This window comes from Artibeus jamaicensis, unplaced genomic scaffold (genome assembly GCF_021234435.1).
Source record: "Artibeus jamaicensis isolate MK-2021 breed Jamaican fruit bat unplaced genomic scaffold, CSHL_Jam_final contig_559, whole genome shotgun sequence".
Classification (NCBI taxonomy): Eukaryota; Metazoa; Chordata; class Mammalia; order Chiroptera; family Phyllostomidae; genus Artibeus; species Artibeus jamaicensis.
In genome coordinates this window covers 7,838,034-7,859,072 of record NW_026521887.1, presented here as the reverse complement: position 1 = coordinate 7,859,072, position 21,039 = coordinate 7,838,034, and the positions used below count along the sequence as shown (strand labels likewise).

Sequence of the window (21,039 nt, the reverse complement as noted above, 5' to 3'; positions counted from 1 at the left end):
GCAGAGACAAATTTTCATAGAAGTGTATTAGACATGAGGATATTACATATCATGACTCAGTCAGTTTGATTCCCCCTAGAAAGCCCTCCCTGCTCTTTTTGTTGGCTCTACGGCACCAGAACCACAAAAGGAGTGATCACTCTATAATGTTACTATACTCTACAACAGTAATCAAAAGAAATTAGTAAAATGTTGCTCCTACAGATGCATGCTATAAGTCTACCAATTTTGTTTGTTTTATTAAACTATCACTTCTAATCAATTTGGAGGTCAGTCCCAAAAATGATTATAAGTGATTAATTCTAAGAGAGTCTTAGAATCAAGACTGTTATCTCTTCCCTCTTGACCAAGTATCTAAAGAAAAAATAAAACAAACAAAATAAATTTTAAAATAGTGCATGACAGCATCTAATATTGAATAATAAGGGCTTTTCCTTTTTTGTTCCTTTAGATGAAAGATTTTTGAGAAAGTATGGAAGATCAAAGTAGTCCTTAAGAGACTGTAAAGTAAAAAACTACTGGCATCTATTGTCAAGAATGACTTATATTTAGAGGTAACAACTAGGACTTCTAAGATATCACTGTGGCCCACTCACTTGAGAGAAGTTTAGTGCTTGTCACACTGTACTAATCCCAAACTACCCCAAGATGCCTGACCAGTAAACCTGATACAGGAAATAGAGATAATTTAACAATGTCTTGTTCAGCTATTGTCTCCTATGCTGTCAATGTCAGCATCTAATTTGAATATAAAATCATCTCAGTGAAAGCTATTTTAAAGTTATGAAATGGATTGCTATGGATATAAAACATTGTTTTCTCATTTCAAAATCATAAGTCTTAAAACACAAAATGTATAATATATTAATTATTTTTATATTGATTCTACTTCCTGGCTATTTTTTTTGTCTTCACATTTACTGCTGATATGAACCCTTATCAATGGCTCTCATGGGTAAAAGATTCAAATGGCTTACAGGTTGGTTGGTGCACAAACATCTAGGATTTAGCCATGAATTAAATGTCCAGCACACATCCATACCCATAAATACATCCAACAGTATTTACTTGTCAAACTGAAAAAATACAAACTGGAATTTAGTTAAAGCAGTATTTTGTAGGGCACCGGTTTGTCTTGGCCTGGCAAATGTGACTCAGCTCTGTATGGAAAACCTACAGGTGGGAAGTGGTGGGCAGGAGCCAGACCTTCAAACCGAGTTTTCCCATGGGAATCAGGCCTGGAAAATGCATACAGATTGTTATGGCTTGCTCTTGCTAAAACTCCATCACCATGGTCTAAAACAACAAATATGTATTGTCTATCTTCAAGGTAATATCCAAAGCCTGTATGAGTTCTCCCAAGGACAGAGCTAATGAGCTCATCATCATTCCCCTCTGCATGTTATTTTCATTTTCTTGATTGTACCCAGAATGCAGACAATAATATTGTATGTGATAGATAATAAATCTTTCTATGATGTGAGACCCCAGGAAAACAATAGGAGTCTGTCTAGGCAAGGGTCGGGGTGCTCCCCTCTTGAGGGAGTGGCCGAGGCGCCATGGGCGCTCTCCCCTTGAGAGAGCAGTTATGCCTGTTCCCTTTCCCCACACAGGACTGTTGTCACCTGTGCATTGATTCTCGTCGTCAACCACGATAGGTAGACTCTGCTGGACAGAGTCTGCGATGGTATTTTATTACTCAGCAACTCAATATATGCTTATTTTTCCTAATATAATTTAGCAATGAAGAATTGCTATGTTAATGTGTACTACCTAAAAAATGTGTATTATCTAAAAATTACTTCTCTGTATTTTTAGAAGTTCTTGCATCTGTATTGCTATATTTGTTAGCAATACCAACTTCTATCATTTTCCTTAATTCCCTTGTAATTATAAGGGGAGAGAGATAAGAATAGCAACTAACAAAATATACAATAATATTTAAAAGTATTTCTACTGATTATAAATGTCAAATAATACAATAAAGAAAGATTCAAACATCTGTCTTACATTTAAACTGTAACAGTGAAAAAATAGCATAGTTAGGCAAAAACTGTTACCAAGATTCACAGGAATAATAGCTGATTCTGCTTTGGATAATAAAAATAAGAGAGAAAGATTATGATTCACAGAGTGAGTGGAAGGATGCCAATTTCCTCTTCTCAAGGCTCTCACAAGTACATGTTAGTGGGCACTAGAGAGACTGGATAGGAAAGGGAACATATCTCTGCCAATTCATATGACACAGCTTGGACTGTGAATCTGAAGTGGTGTCTTTATATTCAAAGGGTGTACATTTTAATTTTTTTATTCAAAGCTATGGTAATACAACACATTCAGCCCCTTTAGCTAACTGCAGTATTCAGACCTCTCACATTGTGGAGCTGTCTACTGCCTTTACCCTAATTTGCAAAGTGTTCAATCAAATTGCTTACTCATTCACACAGTGAAATGATGGAATTCAGGTTTATGCTGCCAACTTGCTCCCAACACAGTGTGTTTACTACTGTTATCACCCCACAATGAACTCCTTCCCCTTCTTGTATGAATTATGCTTGTGTCCCTATAAATATGTCTCAGAAACTGTGATGTCTAATAAGAATCCTAGCTTTAAATCAAAGAAATGAAACTACTATTTATACATTATTAGTTACATTATATAAAGTTTGAATAGCCATTATTAAATTAACTTGTGCTCTTGTTTTAACAAAATTTATTTTTATAAACTTTGTGGCATTCTTAAACATTAAGACATCTAAGAGATGAATATTGACCCCCTAAAAAACAATTCAAATGTTTTAACAGAAAGGAGTTGAACATCAAAATTCAGTTCTAAAAGTTGTACTTTTAGCAAATTTTATTCTTTAATGAAACTCTTCACTAATCCATTAATGATCATCGAGAGTTACTAAAACATGTCTACAACTAGAGCCAGAGCAGTATGTTAGGATTATTATAAGAAAAAATGTGGCCCAAGTTGTTAAAGTTCCAAATAGCTTGTGATATTTTTAGCACTTCCCAGATGTGGAATTTCACAAGGAGACATCATCTTACAAGCAAATAAACTGCTGCTACAAGTACCTAAGTACTACAAAGATATTTAGTACTAAACCTTGGAGCAAATATTCAAAACCATCCTCCCCTTATTTAGAAAGCCAATAAAGCCACCAGAACAACAGAATTTAAGCTATGTAGTCACTTCAAATTGTATTTCTTAAAATCATAATACATGCTTATCTAACTATAAGCTACATGTAACTATCAACAGCATATAGCAACATTTCCAGTCACATTCTCAACAAAGCATATATTATTTTAAGAAGTCGATTGAAGCCACCTTCCCATCAGCCTCTACAGTGACCCCCTATGGCTCTCATTTACACCTTCATTAATTCAGAGGAAGCAGTTTTCTTCCTGCTCCATTATCTCCCTGTGTGCCTTTGGTTTATCCCTTCCCAACAACAGCTGGGTAGTTTTTTGCCTGCCCATATTCTGCCACACTCAGAAGAACCATTCTTTCATCCAAGTTCCTGTTTCCCATCTCCAGCTAATGAAAGGACATTTTCACTTGACTGAGTGATTATGAAATCTCTCCAACCTCTCAGTACTACACATTCCACAATCAGTTACACTGGTTACACTTTCCAAATGTAATAGAGCAGTTCTCAAGCATCTCACTTCGCATATTGGAAATGTTCTCAAGCTTGTTTTTACCATATCTAGTCTCAGTCTCCTGACAGTTTTGATTCCCTTAATCCTTCAAAATACGATTTCAATAACATTCACACAGATCCCCAAACATGTACCTTCCACTCAGCCTTTGACTTTCACTCACTTTACTGCCTTTGCCAGAAATATACTTATCTCTCCTGACAACTAAAACATGCTTTCAAGAATCAACTCAGGTCACCCTTCTCTAAAACATTTTTCTGTCTTCCCCTTACATCCAGATGGATCTTCTACGGCACTCCAGTTATCCTTCAATTGTTCTGGAGCCTCTCATTTCTAGTATTCTCTGTACACTTAGCTTAAATACTTATTGGCCAAGAACCAAATTTTCACAGAATGTTTTAAATGTCTTGCAGTACCTGTTAAGCTTATTGTATAGGATTTTATATATTGTTTATCTTCTCAAAACCTCAAGATCATATTTTAATTCATAAATAACATAGATTTTTCTATAAATTAAGTTTATTTTTGAAAAAATAAGAATGTCAGTCCGGAGAAAAATAAAAAGGGAAGAAAGGTTTGCTTTGCAGAAATAGACTTAAGTGATGGGAAATCCATGGGATTTCTGCATGTCTTGTAAAAGCTTGTCTCAGACTCTCTTTGCAAGGATATCACAACCTATCTGGCAATAGAGCATCCTTCTAAATTAAAGAACAGGTTTCTTTCCTGATCAGGATGGTACCTCCCTCAAGATAATGCCACCCTGCAAGGTGAAAGTTGGGCAGTTTTACTAGAAGCTCCTTAAAAAGATGGGGATTGCCTAAGCTCAGGGTGCCTCAGCTGTGAAATAAAACTACTATGTGCAAGCATCCACTTAGGCAAACTAAGCATTGCCCCTAGTATTTGGGGATAAGGAGAACCAATGAGAACATAAATCTTTTGCTGCCTGGTGTGCCCTGAATAATAAAGCCCTTTCTTTATCTTTGACCCAGAAGTCTCTTGTCTTTAGCCAGCATTGATGTAACTGAAGCATGCTAATCTGTTAGCTTTCAAATTGGGTCAATTCTCAAACCCTTTGTAGTTTTGGACAATTTCTGAATATTATGTGAAATTGAGCCTATTCAATTAGGAGCTTCTAGGTTAAAAAAATACAGAGGCTACCATATCAAATTCTACATACCTAACACACAATGATATGAGTGAATCTCAAAAACAATATACTAAGAGAAAGAAGCCAGCTCAGTATGAGGATTCAATTATTTAATTATATGAGGTTCTGGTGCAAGTTAAGGTAAAGTGAGAGACATCACAATGGTGGTTGCTTCTGAGAAGCATGGATGTGAACTAAATGGAACCAAGAGGGAGTTTTGTAATGAAATTTTCTATATCTCGATTGGAGTGACAGTGATAGGGATACACACAATATTCAAGACATCAAATGCTACAATTAAGAGCTGTGTCTTTTAAATGTGTATAAATTATGTTCAATAAGAAAGCATTCCAAGTTCTGAATATCTTAATAGTAACTATGTTGCACACTAAGACAGTCCTGGCCACTTTCACATCCATTCTTTGAATACCTTTTTTTATTACTTTATTGTTGATATCTTCTTTTTTATTACTGTATTGTTGTTCAATTACAGTTGTTTGCATTTCCCCCTACCACCATTCCCCCCAAACCCCAGCTATCCCCACCTCCCTCCCCTGCTTCCACCCTACCTTGGTTTTGTCCATGTGCCCTTTCCAGTTGTTCCTGAAAACGCTTCCACCTTCCCCCACCCCCCATTCTTTAGAGAGGTAGGTGAAACCCAGGGATTTAACACTACGCACTGTGGATAAGACTGTTTGGGTTTGTACCCAGATATTTCAATTACTAGCTGAAATCCATCAGGCAACTTCCTTAACCCCTTCATGCCTGGGTTTGTTCCTTTAACATAAGTATAATAGAAAGAAGCATTCTCCAAAAATTAGTTGTTATTATTTCTTATTTAGAGCATAGATAATGGTAACACAGGATTCAAAATAATTCAATGTTTCCATTAATGCAGAAGAGTAATATTTACTTTTTTTAAAATCTAGTAAGTGGCATTTGTTAGCGGGAATAGTAAGTAGAATATTAACTTATAATAATATTCCAAAACCATTTAACGATATAACCCAATAAAGCAATAGATTCACATCACAGTGTTTTAAATGTTATCTGTCCCACAAAAAGAAATAAATGAATTCAAATAAATGCTACTCTGGGTAAATATCTCAAGTTCAGATAGATGTGTCTCATTTACTTTCTGATAACTGTATTGTTAGCATTCTTTTTGCCATTTTGCCCTGATATAATGCATGTGAAAGTTGAAAATCCAACTGAATTCTAATTGCGATCTTGCCTGAAGAATAAATTGATAACAAAATTTTTGAAACTCATAACTAAAGGAAATATTTGAAAGGACAAAATCTGGAGTATAATAATACAAATACAGTACTATTATAAAAAATAGTACAAATAGAAGAGTAGGACAAAAGGGTGATTACTTAGTGATGGAAAAGTTCTTTGCTAAAGCCAAGGGCAAGAGGTCAGAAAAGAGCTGGCCAGACTTTATGGCTCTAAAGAGCAGGCCACACTCTATCTTTAGCATGTATGCCCCTGGCTAACATCCCCTTTAAGTCATATGTACCACACATGTAGTACATATGTACTATACCTCACATGTATGTACTCATCTATAGATCACCTCAGCACTGTGTTCTCTAATATTATTCACAAGATGTTAAAAGGACTAAACTTAGAAAAAATAAAACAAACAATAAGCAATAATGATGAAAATTTCTATCCTTTTTATTTTTTGTTTTGTTACTTCACCATTAAAATATTTCTAACATCCAGTATCCAATCCATTAAAAGTATTTCCAATATTTTATATCCATAATTATGTCTAACAATGAGAAATTTTATGTCACTTAATCTGCATGTGAGTAGACAGTTTAAATGTAAAAGAAAAAATGATTACATTAATAAATTCCTAGGAAGCAAGTCAAGTCATTGTATAATGAAGGAGAAAAGAACATAATTAGGTTACCATTTCTATCTGCCCCACCAAAAATCTCAAGGCAAAATGATGATGACTACTGAGTGTTAATTAGGAAATTTATTTGGTCCTCCTAGCAAAGTCCTTCTTTTACATAAGAATTACAGCACAGTCAAAGAAGATGAGCTTCAGACTTTGAAATGAGTGGCTGTTTTTTTTAACTTTTAACCCTTCAATTGTTTTACTTTTTAAGCCTTCTTATTTTCATGTTTCTTCTTTTTTAAAGCACAACAATAGTATATCATTTGACCCATATAGAAAGTGGATAGAATAGAGATTACAATCCCTCCCAAACTACACTTTATCTAAGAGGCAGCATTATAGAAGAAGTTACCATACACATCAGTGATATACTTTAATTGCACAGAAAGCAAAATGTTATAGGGAGGAAAAAGAAATTTTAATTACAATTACATTGATTTCTCTCTAAAAACCAAGTGCATACACTTACATGTGTAAATTTAATAAAGTTCACACTTCCTTCTCTCTTCTTCCCAGGCCTGAATAGTTAATCTGAAAACTTGGCTTTTAAGTGCACTGCCTGAATCCTCAATTTGAACAAAGTATTGTGCACGAAAACATATGCTATTGACAAAGAATTGCATTGTATTATAAAAAAAAACTTTTTAACTTTATTATACAGCATATTTTCCATCCTTAAGTACTTCAAGATTTGAAGTTAAGAAAATGTACTCTTTGTCCCAGAACAACTCTCCTAGAATTGCCTATTTAAATTTTTATCTAGAAAGACAAACTTTTTAAAGTTTTCTACTTTATTTTAAAACTACCATAGCCCCTTGGATGTAAGCACTATGAAGAAAGCCAATTTTTTACCCCATGCTTCAAGGAGACAGGGTCTTCTACTGGAAAATGGTCAGTGGATTAGCATCAATAGGAGGTGTCCAAACCAAAAACCTATGGTCAGAACCACTGGCTCTCTCCTTCCTTCCCAAATTCAAACTGACCACTGAGATATTTGGACTTCATTTCTTCCCCAACCCATCACCACCTTATTTTGGACCTCACCACTTCTATTTTTTTATTTTTTAAAGATTTTTATTTATTTACATTTAGAGGGGAAGGGACGGAGAGAGGGAGAAAAATATTAATGTATGGTTGCCTCTTGTGCGCCCCCTGCTGGGAACTAGCCTGCAACCCAGGCATGTGCCCTGGCTGGGAATTGAACTGCAATAGTTTGGTTCGCAGGCCTCACTCAATCCACTGAGCTACACCAGCCTAGACCACTTCAATTTTAATTGCTTCCTCTATGGCCTTTATACCATCAGTCTTACCCCCCTCAAAGCTATTTTCCACACTGTAGCCATAATGATTGTCTAAAGTGTAAATCTGACCATCACATAGAATACATGATCTGTTCTTGACTACTAAAAAGTGAGTTGGACCCACAGAATGAAGGCTACGCCTCTGGCCTGGCCCAGGTCATAAATCTAAACCTAAGTAAGCCTGCACTTATGAGAAATACCTATCAAGGAAATCTAATGTACACCAATCAGAATCCTCGTACTCAGCTTTAGCTGTATTACCTTACCCTAGAAATAGTACCTACTAGCCTTACAAAGAAATCCCAGTCTCCTAGACATTGATGTGCTGTTTCCATGTTGCCTCTTCTAAAGCACTCCATAAAACTCACTCTTACCCATAATCTCTCAGGAAGAGTGCTCCATTGTTTGTGAGGCACTGTACTCCCCCAATCCATGACTTATTTTCACTTGAATAAAGGACATTAAACTTGTTAATAAATTGTTTTAGTTTTGTCAATTGACAGTTCCAGCAATAAGATGGGACATATATGAAAGATTTGGGAACAGCTCCTAGATGCAGGTGAAGGTGCCCACAGAGTTCCTTTTGGTTTGCTGCCTCTTTGGCCCCTCTCAGGGATTTCCTGTAACTTTCACTCAAATTGAGCTCTGTTTGTTTTGTGTTCTGAGCTCTTCAAGTTTGTCTGTGCTAATCCTTCTGGATGGAAAACTGGGGTGTGAGAGACTCCAGATTTTCATAGTGAGACTTATTAGTCCACTATCTTTGGGTTTGCGGCCTACTTCATCTATAAGATAAACACTTTTGGGTAAGCCTTACAAGTCTCAGAAACTGGGCACAGGCAGCCATACATTTGGTCTGGTTGAATTAAAGGGGATTATTTCAAGGGAAAACACTTGGTACTCCTCAATCTAAAGAAAGTAAAATGGTAGCTCTAGGGGTCTCACAGAGTCTCAAGGTCATCCCCACAGCATAAAAAGAGCTGGGGCACTTAGGAAAATAAAGTAAGGAAGGAAACTCAGAGTTTTCTGACCAACAGCACATCAAAATCTAAATAGACATAAATTAGATTATTAAAAGCCAATAGGGCATCTGCTAGTACAAAGAAATCTTCTCATGAAAGGAATAAATCTATTGCTAACAAGAATCTTGGAAATCAAAGCCACAAAATCATTAGGCACAAAGTTGAGCCTTAAAAGCTATTAGAGTGCTCATCACCTAACACTAAGACTACAATTAGTTGGTCATAAAAGATATTGGATCAACTAAGTCACCCACCAACTTCAAGAAAAATTCCATCCAATGAGGTACCCTGTAAAACACACAAAATTCCTAACCCAGCAACATGTTCCTCATAGGTATAATTCGGCTCCAAGAGACCCAAGGCTTAACTAAAGAAATGGTATCCTCAAGTCTCAAAGAACTAAGCATCCACCTGTTTAGTTTATGTCTGAGAACTAAGTTTATGGTTCTAGAAGCTGTAGATATCTACAATAATGGCAAAAATCTTACTAAGATAACCTAGAATTATTATGGTTCATGGGGAAGGTTTTCAATTAACAGGATCATTTAATAAGAACTGTTGAAAGTAAGGGTTCCCAAGTCAAACAAACAGAATCTAATACCTATTTTAATGGCACAAAAATTTCCAAAATGCTCAATTTCAAAATAGTTTCATGGAAAGATTAATTACAAAAGGCTAAAGAAAAATTAATGACACAAGGGGTACTTAAAACAAAGACTATAAAACTGACATGACTTCTACTACCCCCCTCTGTCCTCCTTTACCTCAATACTCACAGTCTATTAATCCTCTATCTGAATTGCCTTTCCACTCTAAAGAGACTATAAGACCACAAACAAAAGTCCACCAAGTTAGCGGCCTTACAGATGACCCAATATCTATCCTCAAACGGGAGGGCTCATATATGCCCCTCTCAGGATTGACAGGACCCTGAGAGATTTTCCAGTAAACCACTACCAAAACAGCCAGGGAAACTAAAACTACAATAATGCAAAAACCTTACTGAATTCTGGGACATACAGGAGCTAAAGTCTCTGCTTTAATTACCACTTGCTCCAGAGCTGCAGATGAGATCCTGAAAAAACTAGCAGAACTGAGCAAAGGTTGAGAATTCTTACCAGAGTCAGTTCACTGTCTGCAGTGAATGCCCAACCCAGAGAGCAAAGTAAAATTTCATATCGTCTCTTCCTTTTCAAGTCCTATTTGTTATTGATCTTTCTCTCCCAGGGACAATTAATGCCTTCTTTTTTCATTATGTGTCCTAAGAATTTGCCACGGCAAACATCTAGTTGGGGGACCCCAAAATATGGCCAGAAAGAAAAGTGGGCTTCACTCCATTTGTAGATAGATATGGCTGGATAGAAATGTCTGTCGCACTCCATTTTGGGCTAGTGTCCTAATGATCATTTCCAGATTTCAGGGGAATTGTCCAAGTCTTTCTTCTGGTTCTTTGGAAATGGTTCTGGCTCTTGGGAGGTGGTATCTTTTGTATCTTCTTTGCTGACACCTCTTGCACCCACTGGGTTGTTCAATAATGCCAGAAATATTTACCATTTGTCCCAACTGAAACCTGACAAGATACATGAAAGGATTTTTTTAAATACTCCTGAGGTTAGAAGGTGGCCCAATGGGAAGCCAATATTCAGAGCCTGATAGGAACATGTTTTAGGCCTTCTCCCCTGAACTAAAGAAAACTATGTACGCAGTCAGAAAGAAAAATATTCCAAAGACAAATAGCTCTAAACTTAGAACCCAGGAATCTTTTGATTTCCATCTTAGTGGATAATCTCCCTCATCTACAGAAGCAAATAGACAATAATGAAATAGAATGAGTGGTCAGTCCTTTCATGTCATACATGTTGCGACCCAAATCTTCGAGCAATTAAAAACAGTCTTTGGGTTATAGTCTTTACAAGAACTGAAATGCAGGTCTAGAAGCAATTCAAAGACTATCTATCCCTTTTTCCCAATTTCAACACCTCCCCTATTTATCTATAAAAACTTGTATTTTAAAAAATCCTTCTTGAAAGAACTTGCATTCTTCTCCTGTGCCTTTGTGATGTCAATGTTCTAACCAGTCTTTAAAAATTGAAGGCTATCTCTTTGAAATACAAACTTCAGGGAAGGAAGTTTTATCAGAAGGAGAGGCTATTTGGAAACTGGGCCAATGAAAAAAATCTTTCAAAAGTTTAAAGCTGCCTGTGCAGGTAACCTTAATTTATACCATCTGCCAAAAACACAATTTTGATCCAGTTGTTCTCTTATAAACTAGTGAGTTTTGCATCATCATGCCATCAAAATAGCCTTTGAATTTCCAAATTTACGATGATTATTTTTAAAAAAGATTTTAAATGTCTGTGATTTCATTTTCCTGGTAGCCAAAGGTGATAGAAGGAAAAACAAGCCAGTGTAGATAGACTTCTTCCCAAAAATGTTTAGAGACAGGAAAGGATCTGGGGAATATGATGGATCTAATGGGAATGCCATCTGTTTCAGCACCAACCACTCAGCTTTATAAACTGCATGAAGATGTGTTGGTGGTATCACCTGTAACATACCATCTGTTTCCTTTTCCAAGGTTCAAAGCTCTGTACTTGTGTCTACAATTCATTATTAGCTCTTGGAACAGTCACTTCCTCCACCGTGAAGAAGTCGACCCATCTCTAAAAGGTGCAGGTCATTCATGCATCCCTGGAGGATCCATTCGTCGTCCTCCAGCTCCGAGTCTCTGGTTTTAGAATACAACTAAAATACTCAACAAAGCCCAGGAGAGATTGAGGGACGGAGGAAAAGTTCATTTACAGTCCAAATTGGATGGAAAGTTACAGAAGTTTAGAACATGGGAGCTGGGGCCGAGCTGCAATTATTGTAATAATCAAAACCTTTCGCACTGAGGCCCACAGCCCTGGTTTTCCCGTACCTATTGGAGAAACTGTGACCACTCTTGCTCATCTTCTCCCTGCCCTGAACTTGGGTGCAATCACCACCAACCAGACAGAGGATTGCTCCTGCTCAGTCCCCTTTCCTCTAAGCCCTGGAGCATAATGGAAGGAAGTGGGGAGAAAACGGACAACTGTGGGCTGGGACCAAACTCTTTTGCCCCTTCGCTCCGGTGACGCACAGGAGCCCCTGCCCGGACGCTGCCCTCGTGGACTGCAAACAGGCGCAGCCACCGGCCCCTCCCAGTTGCTGGAGCTTGGTCGCCTAATGCTGGGGGCCACCGCTAAGCCCCAGGCGCCCAGAAGACCCCCCTCAGGGTCAGAGGTCATCTCTTTGGCAACACAAACTTCCCGCGCTACGGTGGCTCGCACAGGCCGCTTCCACCGCATTGCGCAGCCTAGCACCGGACTCTGGCAGGCGAGGAGCAAGTGTGGTGGCCAAGTCTGGGGACTCTGGGAGCAGGTCACATCCGAAAGAAGGCGGCGCTTGGCTTTCTTATATCCCTACTGTCAGCACTCAGGCCGACACCCGACTTCGGCCGGAGGTGGCCGCCTATCGGCTTGCAGAAAACAGGTGACAGACGCTCTGAAAAGCAGGGGCTCTTCCCCAGTCCATGCGTTCTGCCAGACCTGGTTCCAGGCACGAACTCCGCGTCTCCCATCCCGAGGCCACAGAGGCCCAGCTCCCTCCACCTTTGACAGTGACTCCGGAAAGGAGGAAGCTAAATACATCAGTGTGGTTGTGTGAAGTACAGGAAGGAACTACCACGTTTGAGGATGACTGCTTTGAAGCAGACAAGTGAAGTATTACGGGAGGAAGGTACCTGCTTTCCAAACAACTGGAACTAGGGGCTTTTGCAGCCCCTTCAAGAACAAAAACAATCCACAAAGGAGGGTCCCATTTACCATTTTTAGAGAAAGGACTTCATTAAAGAAAAAGGAACACAACTTTTTTTTGGAATGTCATTTTTTAAGGAGAAGAAAGAAAATCAAAGACTAGAAAAGAAAACGAATGGTGCCCTAAAATTTGCTGTTTAAAAGTTGAGCGTGCCAGAAGGAGAGAAGATACCTTTCTCAGAGAACCCTATTTTTTCACTATTAATTCACTTAATAAAAATGTATTGAAAACCTGCTATGTGTCATAACCAGAGTTTTTGTCGGGGGACAATGATAAAGGCAGTAATCCCCAACATTACTTGGGTTGTTGGGTGGCTGTCCTATATGGTGTTAGTAGATCAGATAAATGAAAACTTCCATGTTCCCTATAAAATATGTCTGCATTGTGCTGCTTTTTGCCTTTATGTTCAGAAAGGCCCTAAGAATTCTTTCAGCTTCCCTTGCATTCATCATCCTACCTTTTATATTTTGAGCAAAGCAGAAAGTTTGTGGCAACTAGAGATATAATAAAAAAAATCATCAGGACATATTTGCTCCTTAAAAGGCAGAATAGCAAAAGTATTAGTGTATCTCTAGAGGAATATGGAAGAACTGAGAAGCCTCTCAGAAAATTCCCTGCCCTTCAGTGCTCAGGTTCAACTCATAACTAAATCTGGTATGGTACACAAACTAAAATCGCCCAGACTATGGTGCTGGGCAGGTAGATGAGTCAGTACAGATATCCCTGATCCACAGTCCCTCCAGGAGATGGTCCTAACTTAAGCTCAAAGATTTTATTAACAATATACGGATAATGCAATGTTTCAAGTATACCATTTAAACATCCCAACTGAAACCCTCAAGGCTTAAGAAACTATTTTGAGTATATGCTTCCATTTTGAGACAGTTACAAAGTATTTATAGAAAGCTTATGACTCAGTTTAATGAATTTTATGACACCAAAATGTGCAAAGGAGTGAAAACTTTGGTTGTTGTTCTTGCTACCATATGTATAACAACACTTCATAAAAGTCCCCAATGTTTGTGCTGCTAAAACATGGAAGGCTGGATTTGAATATTTATAAAGGAATGATTCCCTGTGGAGAAAGTGAAATATATTATAGAATTAGCTCTAGCACCTTCTGAAAGCAATGCATCATTTGAAAAAAATGTCAGTTACAGGTGCTGTCTGATAACAGGCTGGAAATGGATACAGCTAAAGTCATCTTCATCGGTAAAACCAAGTTTAAGTTATCACACATTGGATTTCACACTTGTTAACTTGGATATAAATTTCAAATAAGAAAAATACACTCTTGCAACAAGTCAATACTTGTAAGTCTATTTAAAATGTCATCCTTCTGTTCATGGATTGGCATTGCTCTGCAAACTCATTTGCAACTTAAGTAACTAAAGCTGCCTGGATGAAGGTCAAACCCAACTCATACTACATGAAATCCCACTCTAAAGACAAGAATGTGAAAAAGAAAAGAACCTTACACTTGTATGGTGTTTCAGTCATGCAGTTTGAATATAATCTGTCCATCTAAACACTGATATATGTTCAGTGTTTAGAAATTCAGATTTGTGGCCCATTTGTGCCTCCCCTAGCTCTACAGGAACCCAGGATGAGTTGCAGGCTGAGGAAGAGAAGGAGTAAAAATTGTATACTCTTTTTTCTTCCCTCTTTTCCTATTTCCTCATATCTAAACAGCATGACAGCCCTAGAAGTAAAGGAAGTAGCTTTAAAAGAATAAACTACATTTAAGTGAGTTACATTGACATACCAGGTGTTTTAGCACCTAAAACAGTTTAGTGAAAGGCAAAAACAGAGTGAAAGACACCAAAATAAGTAGAAAAATACAAAGTGCCAATGAACTATACCACGCCCTACTTGTTTCATCTCAAAGTTACATGGAAGAGAGGGAAGCTACATTCAGAAAAGGACACACTCAGTCTCAAGTGTGTGGGATTTTCTAAATATGCTCTGCAAAAGTAGGTCTAGGGCATCTGCTTCCTATCCTCCTTGCCACTAATATTGGTACTCATTAAAATTAAAATGAACTTTCATTACTATTTATCTTAAAAGCTGTGCTTTCCAAAAGCCTATCATTCCATGGAAGTTTGGGAGTCTCATGTATGTGGTTCATGTATGTGGTTCCCATGTATGTATTTGAGGGTCTGTGGCTTCCTTTGCTTGTTGTATATTATATGTCTGAAGAGATATCCATTACACAACCTAATTGTTTATCTTTATTGTGGACTCTCTTTTTTGCAACCACATTTCTTTCTTTAGCAAATGTTGCTCAAAGTCAATGACCCAGATTATTTTTCACACTGGCCTGTGATACACACTGACCACTCCAAACTATTATTACTGGGTTAAAGGAACCTACAAAGCCCTCCTTTGAGCAAAGTAAGTGCCTGGACTTAGTATTCATGATTTAATGATTTGCCTAAAATACAGTCCCCTTGCATGTCTCATATAGTGAAAATTGAAGCAGATAACATTTATTCTAAATATATAGCTATCCCTCTGCTAGGAAAGTAGGAGAAAGTAGGACATTAAATTGTGTGTGTGTGTTCTCTGATAATAGTAGTATTGTGAGATTTTGTTCATTTTTATCAAGATATTAAAGCAATACTGTGCAAATATATTCTTTGTGATTTACATACAAACAACTTCAGAAAACCTATTTCATTAATGCCTCTTCTTTTAATACCAATGACTAACTTTGGTAAATGAATAACTCTGCCCTTAAGATCGTGGCTCTATTAGCTGCTTATTTTCACACCATCCTGATTACATGACAGTGCTCTGGAATTCCTCACAGTAACCCTTAACCAAACCACCTATACTTGCTGACAATTTAAAGAATTAAGAATAATCAGTATATTATTTTATAACTTGCAAAAATTGGGAAGAAAATTAATAAGAAGTCTTTGCACCATATTCATTATTTTAGTACTTCCATTTTGTGATAATCTGCCAAGCTTTTAGTTTGAAATCAGTTGTCTTCATTTTAGATTTAAAATAACACAATAGGTAGTAGTCAATCTGTTCTTTTTGGTTTTAACAATCAAAAGAATTTTAGTCTTTGTTTTATTTTAATTACCCAATTAACTTCTTAGTTGTACTCTTATCTTGGGACCAAAAATGTGCAAATGATTTTAGGTTTAATGTTAATAGCAAAAAGAGGATGGAATTTGCCAATTATAACACTGAAAGGGAATGACTAGGCATGAGTTCTATTACAGCTTGAAAAGCAAAAACTTCTAGAAAGTGAGATTGATAATGTGACATTTTAATGTCCCATTATTAAAATAATTATAAAATGCTCCAACTCCCAGGTCAAAAAGCTAAACTTTATCAATCTAAGACTAAACTATGCTGTTATAACAGTGGTGGTGTTGTTAGCACACTTTGAGTTAATCCATCAATTCACATCCAAGAACGTTAGCGTTCACAAGCTGCAAAATAAATTGCTGTAAAAATAATGTCATTTTTGACACCTTCCAAACTGCCTTGGAAAAACTAAATACCTACTTTATTCAAGAAAGATGAAACGGGTTGAGGTGGGGGTGTAAAAAAAAGACTTTGCATCTTGTATTGGGAGAAATTAGTTTTTCTGGTAAAACTGTTTTAAAAAATTAAAGGCCAGCAAGGAAACTTACTATTCTGTGCTGAATTATTTCTCCTTCTCTAGTGCTATGGAGAGACTGACTTCTATGGCCCTAGACAAAAGGCTGGGTCTTTTAAAAAATGTTTTTACAGTATTCCTTTCTCAGATGGGGGTTAAATCTTTTCAGAGGACAAAAAGAAGACTTTAAAAACAGCTGTTTTTACTGTGTGGAGTAACCCCCCTCCGCCCTGCTACAGCCTTGTCCCACTTTGACAAGTCTTGCAAAAAGGGTGTTCACGTGAACTTGTGAAATAATGTTGCAAATCTAGGAATGATCGAGGATTCAGCAAGGGTTGGGGTACACCTCATAAATGAATTGTAAATGCGGATGGAAATGTGGACAACGCTGCTTTCTCCTTGGGTAATATTCAGGATGACCGTGTCATTTCAGAGTTGCTAAATGCTAAGGAGTTGAAAGAGAAGGGGTAAAAGGACAAGGCAGGGAGGAATAAAAAGAGGCAGGAACAAAGGGGTCGGGAGAGAAACAGGGTAGAACTGGAGCACGGGGATCTGAATTCCAGGAGCAGGACAGAGTCACAGAGCCCACTGCAGCACGGCACTCGCTGGTAGCCAGAAGCTAATCCCAGAATCTCAACAGCCACCCAAACTTCCCAGCTTGGGGCATCTGCCCAGGCTTCCCCCGCCGGTACGGGAGCATTTGCCCTTTTGGGCCGGACCATCTAACAACTCGCTGTTTCTCCTCTGCGGCAGTTGGGGCGGCTCACGAGGCTCAGCTTCCACACCTGCCTCCTTCATCCCCGCCTACCCACATCTCCTCCTTCTCTCGCAGCCCGCAGCCACGGGCGTAGCCCCTTGGAGCGCGCCACCCCAGCTACACTGCATTTGCAAGGTTCCGGAGACAGGGAGACGGCAGCCACTTGCTGCCTAGCGGCTGGGGCTCCGGAGGCCAGCGCGGCACCCGCACCCGGTTGGAGGGAGGTCAGGGAGGCTGTGTTGAGCCACGATCTACTACACCGCAGTGCCAGCATTAGGACGCTCCAGGGCCTGTGCTGCCACTGCAGGAGGGACCAGCCCCCACCCCACCAGCACCCCCCGCCAATGCCTCCCCACACACAAACGCCCGGCTTCTATTTCCTCCCCATCTTGAACCAAGCCGGGTAGCGCCACACACTCCTGATGCCAGCGCGCACCCCTCCCTGACTCGCGCCTCCACCACCACGCAGCCCTCCGGCCTGGCCTCCCTGGACTGCTCTCTCAGAGCTCTGTGGGCACTGAAATACCAGAAAGTGAACCTCGGTATCCAACTCCCGGAATCGCCTGCATTTGCATTTCTTATGTAACGTACTGCAAGTTTCCTGGTTGGAGCCCTTTAGAATGGGGGTGCATAATCACCAGGAGGCTGAAACAGGGACTCAGGGCCGGGCTGATCCACCCGTGGTACCCAGACGCGGGGCTTTGATACTGCTTTTTAAAGGGGGATTTTAATTACATATATGGGGAGCGGGGTGGGGGGGGCGAGTTCGTCTTCTCAGTCTGGGGTTCCCTCCAGGTATATAAGCCCTGCTGCTCAAGTAGTCTCAGTAGCAGGGCGTCTCGGAGGCAGACCCCGGAATGAGTTAATATTCCGGCACCCGGAGCATACTGGGGAGAGAGGCGGGGGCTGACGGAGGAGCGGGGGCCGCGAGGGAGGGGGCATCTTTTACTTTGGGAAGAGGTAATGGGGTGGCAAATATTGTGCAAGCTAATCAGAAAGTCTAGAACAGGTTCTCGACACCGAGCTCTGTCCTCCCAACCTGCAGCTGAAGGCGAGCTCGGGATTCTTTTTCTCCGGCAACTACCGAAGCTTCATCTGCCTCAGTCAAAACCTTAAGTCATAGCCCTTCAATACTCCACCGAACATCAGCAACCAAGTACATTTTTAAAAAAAAAACTTTCCTCCTCCCTCCTAGTGATGGATTGTGTCACAGCCAAGAGACGCTAATACTGGTTTTCTGGCTCACAGACGCCGATCCAGCTGTTACTTGTTTATCCATGCAACACCTCTATATGCAACACTGTGCTGATTCCGTTTCTGTTCCCCCCGCCTTCCTGCATAGCAGAACTGCAGATCTAGCTCAATGAGCAACACACAGGTTATTATGAGGAAAAAAGATAACACGATGCATATTTTGCTTACCAGTTGGGTTCTTGTTTTTCTTAAGACTCTTGCCACAAAGACACTGCAGCATATGCGTTCCTTTGCTGAAAATGTTCCAAAGAAACCACATTGATTTGGGCGAAAAGCAATCCAGCAGCTTAGACACCCTGAGAAAGAAGAGATCCTTGTGGTTGCATAATAATAATTTGAAATCAGTTCTCCTGAAGAGGGGCACCGGTTTTACCATAGGAAAAATGATAAAATTCCAAATCTTCTCCCAGTTTTTTCCTCTCACGTGGTATATTTCTTTGAGACTTCTCAGTGATTGTTTTTTTTCGGCCAGGGTGAATGATTTATCCTTCTTGATCACCACTGGATAATTACCAAAGGGTTGGGGGGAAAAACCTTTTTCAGCATGAAGCCAAACAAAAAAGCAAAGCAATCCCGACTGAGACCAGAACTAATCAGGGAGAACAGTAATGCACAAAAGATCCCCAAAGAGAAAACCATAGCCTTTTACTTGATCGCTATGAGGATGGGTGGGTCTGCAGAAGACGAAGCAGGATTCATCTCAGTGAGAGAAGACTGCCATTGTGTAGCCCCTAGGAGAGAAGGTGGGGGGGGAGAAAAAAAGAAAGAAAGAAAAAAGGAAAAAAAGAAAGAAACCGCCAGCACACACACTCACACACCAATACCACCTCCGAGATCTAGTCTGACAGCCGAAGACAGAGCCTCCCTTCTCCCAGTGTCTATTTTTTTAATAATCAATAGCCAGTGCCCAGTGGGATTGGACTGAACCTGCAGTTCTTAATCACCACGGAGAAAAGATGCAAATCTAGGTGCCTCCTCTCCCTGGCCAGGCTGGTAGTGGGTAGAGAGCGCCACAGATCCCCTTCCTTCTTCCTCTCACTCCCAGTTTCCAACGACAGTGAGCGTGGGGAAAATCTCCGATCCGGATTCCTCGCCCAGCCTCAGATGTGAGTTACAGGCATTAGAGGGAGGAGGAGGAGGAGTTGAAGTTTGCATTGAAAAGCCTGGCTTTCCATGACGTAGCCACGTGCTTTCAGACCCGTCACCAGGGAGCAGGGAGGGCAGTGTCACTGCAGTCTCTCCGCTAGTTCCCCTCTTGAAGTCCCCACCGCTAACAGAGCCCCAGTGTTGGACCCTATCCCCTCATGCTCAACACGAGTTGGCTTGCTGAGTGCTCTTGGAGCCATCTATCAGAGCGTCTTGTTAAAAGTGAATTTGGAAAAAAATACCATTATAATTAGTAAGCCTTAAAAAAATACATGCTTAGGACCAACGTTAGTTTCACCTAACATTTTCAAAAGCAGCATCTAAACCATTAAGAAAACCTCAAGTTTCTTTAGTTCTTATTATTGGAATCCTACTTAAAGTGCTGTTTGCAAAATATAAATTAGGCATATGACAAATATGTACTTGCAGAAACAGACTGTTAAAAGGGCAATCACTAAAACCAAGGTGGCAAGATATATTTTGGTAGGGGAAGTCATTTCTACATAGGAAAATTCATACCTATCCTAGGCAGACAATTCATTATCATTAAATAAATTTTTACACATAAAGCATTCTGCTTAAATCATACTCGATTCATTGCTTGTTCTGTAACCATTAATTGAACATTAAATCACCCTTAGTCACTTCTTTCATCTATGGTAATATACAACCTTGTCACCCACCAGCCACCAGAATCTAACTTAACAAAACGAGCAATTTTTCTATTTCACCAATATATAAATCAGCTCTCTAATTTCCCAGAAAAAAATCAAAACATTTAGGGCAAAGATGTTACTTATTTTGTCTTATTTGGGGAAACAATCCTATGTACAAAAATAGTCCAAATTGTTAAAAAGAATAAGTAACAAACTCCATTGTATTCACCACTCAACATAAGTACATTAACGTTTCATCATACATGTGAACTAAGAAAACTGATCACTCTCACTTTTGTCAGGTAGACGAATTAAAGTTATGCCAGCTCATTTACATTCTTATAGGAAAATTTACATTAAAAATTTAATTCTAAGAGTATATGTTTAGAAACTCCATTTTAATTGAAAACAATTAAAACTGCTCTTACTGCCTGGAATTTCAAAGTGCCTTACAAACAAATAGATGTAATTTTATGTTGTTGAGTATAAATATAAGAAAACTATTTTAAAGGGGATTAACTCCTCAGTTATCATAAAATGAAAATGTAGTAAACAAGTTTCCCACTGCCAGAGTTTTCTAATGTTTAGGAGGCATTTTGAGATGCCAAAATTTGCATCCAATATCTGGAACCTGTTGGGATACATCAGTCAATTTTAGGTAAAATAGAAAAGGAATTTAAAATAAGTAAATTCCATTGAAGTAAAATAATCCAGAA

At 39.1% G+C, this 21,039-nt stretch overlaps 1 protein-coding gene across 2 annotated transcripts in view; it reads right to left on the bottom strand.

Moving 5' to 3' along the window:
• FGF14 (fibroblast growth factor 14) overlaps positions 1 to 18,897 on the bottom strand; it is a 784,900-nt gene extending 766,003 nt beyond the window's left edge. For both annotated transcript variants that reach the window (XM_053670333.1, XM_053670334.1), the window contains exon 1: positions 18,690 to 18,897. In XM_053670333.1, coding sequence (XP_053526308.1) covers positions 18,690 to 18,897 — 208 coding nt within the window. The remainder of the gene's footprint in view (positions 1 to 18,689) is intronic.
• Between the last annotated feature and the right edge of the window lie 2,142 nt (positions 18,898 to 21,039).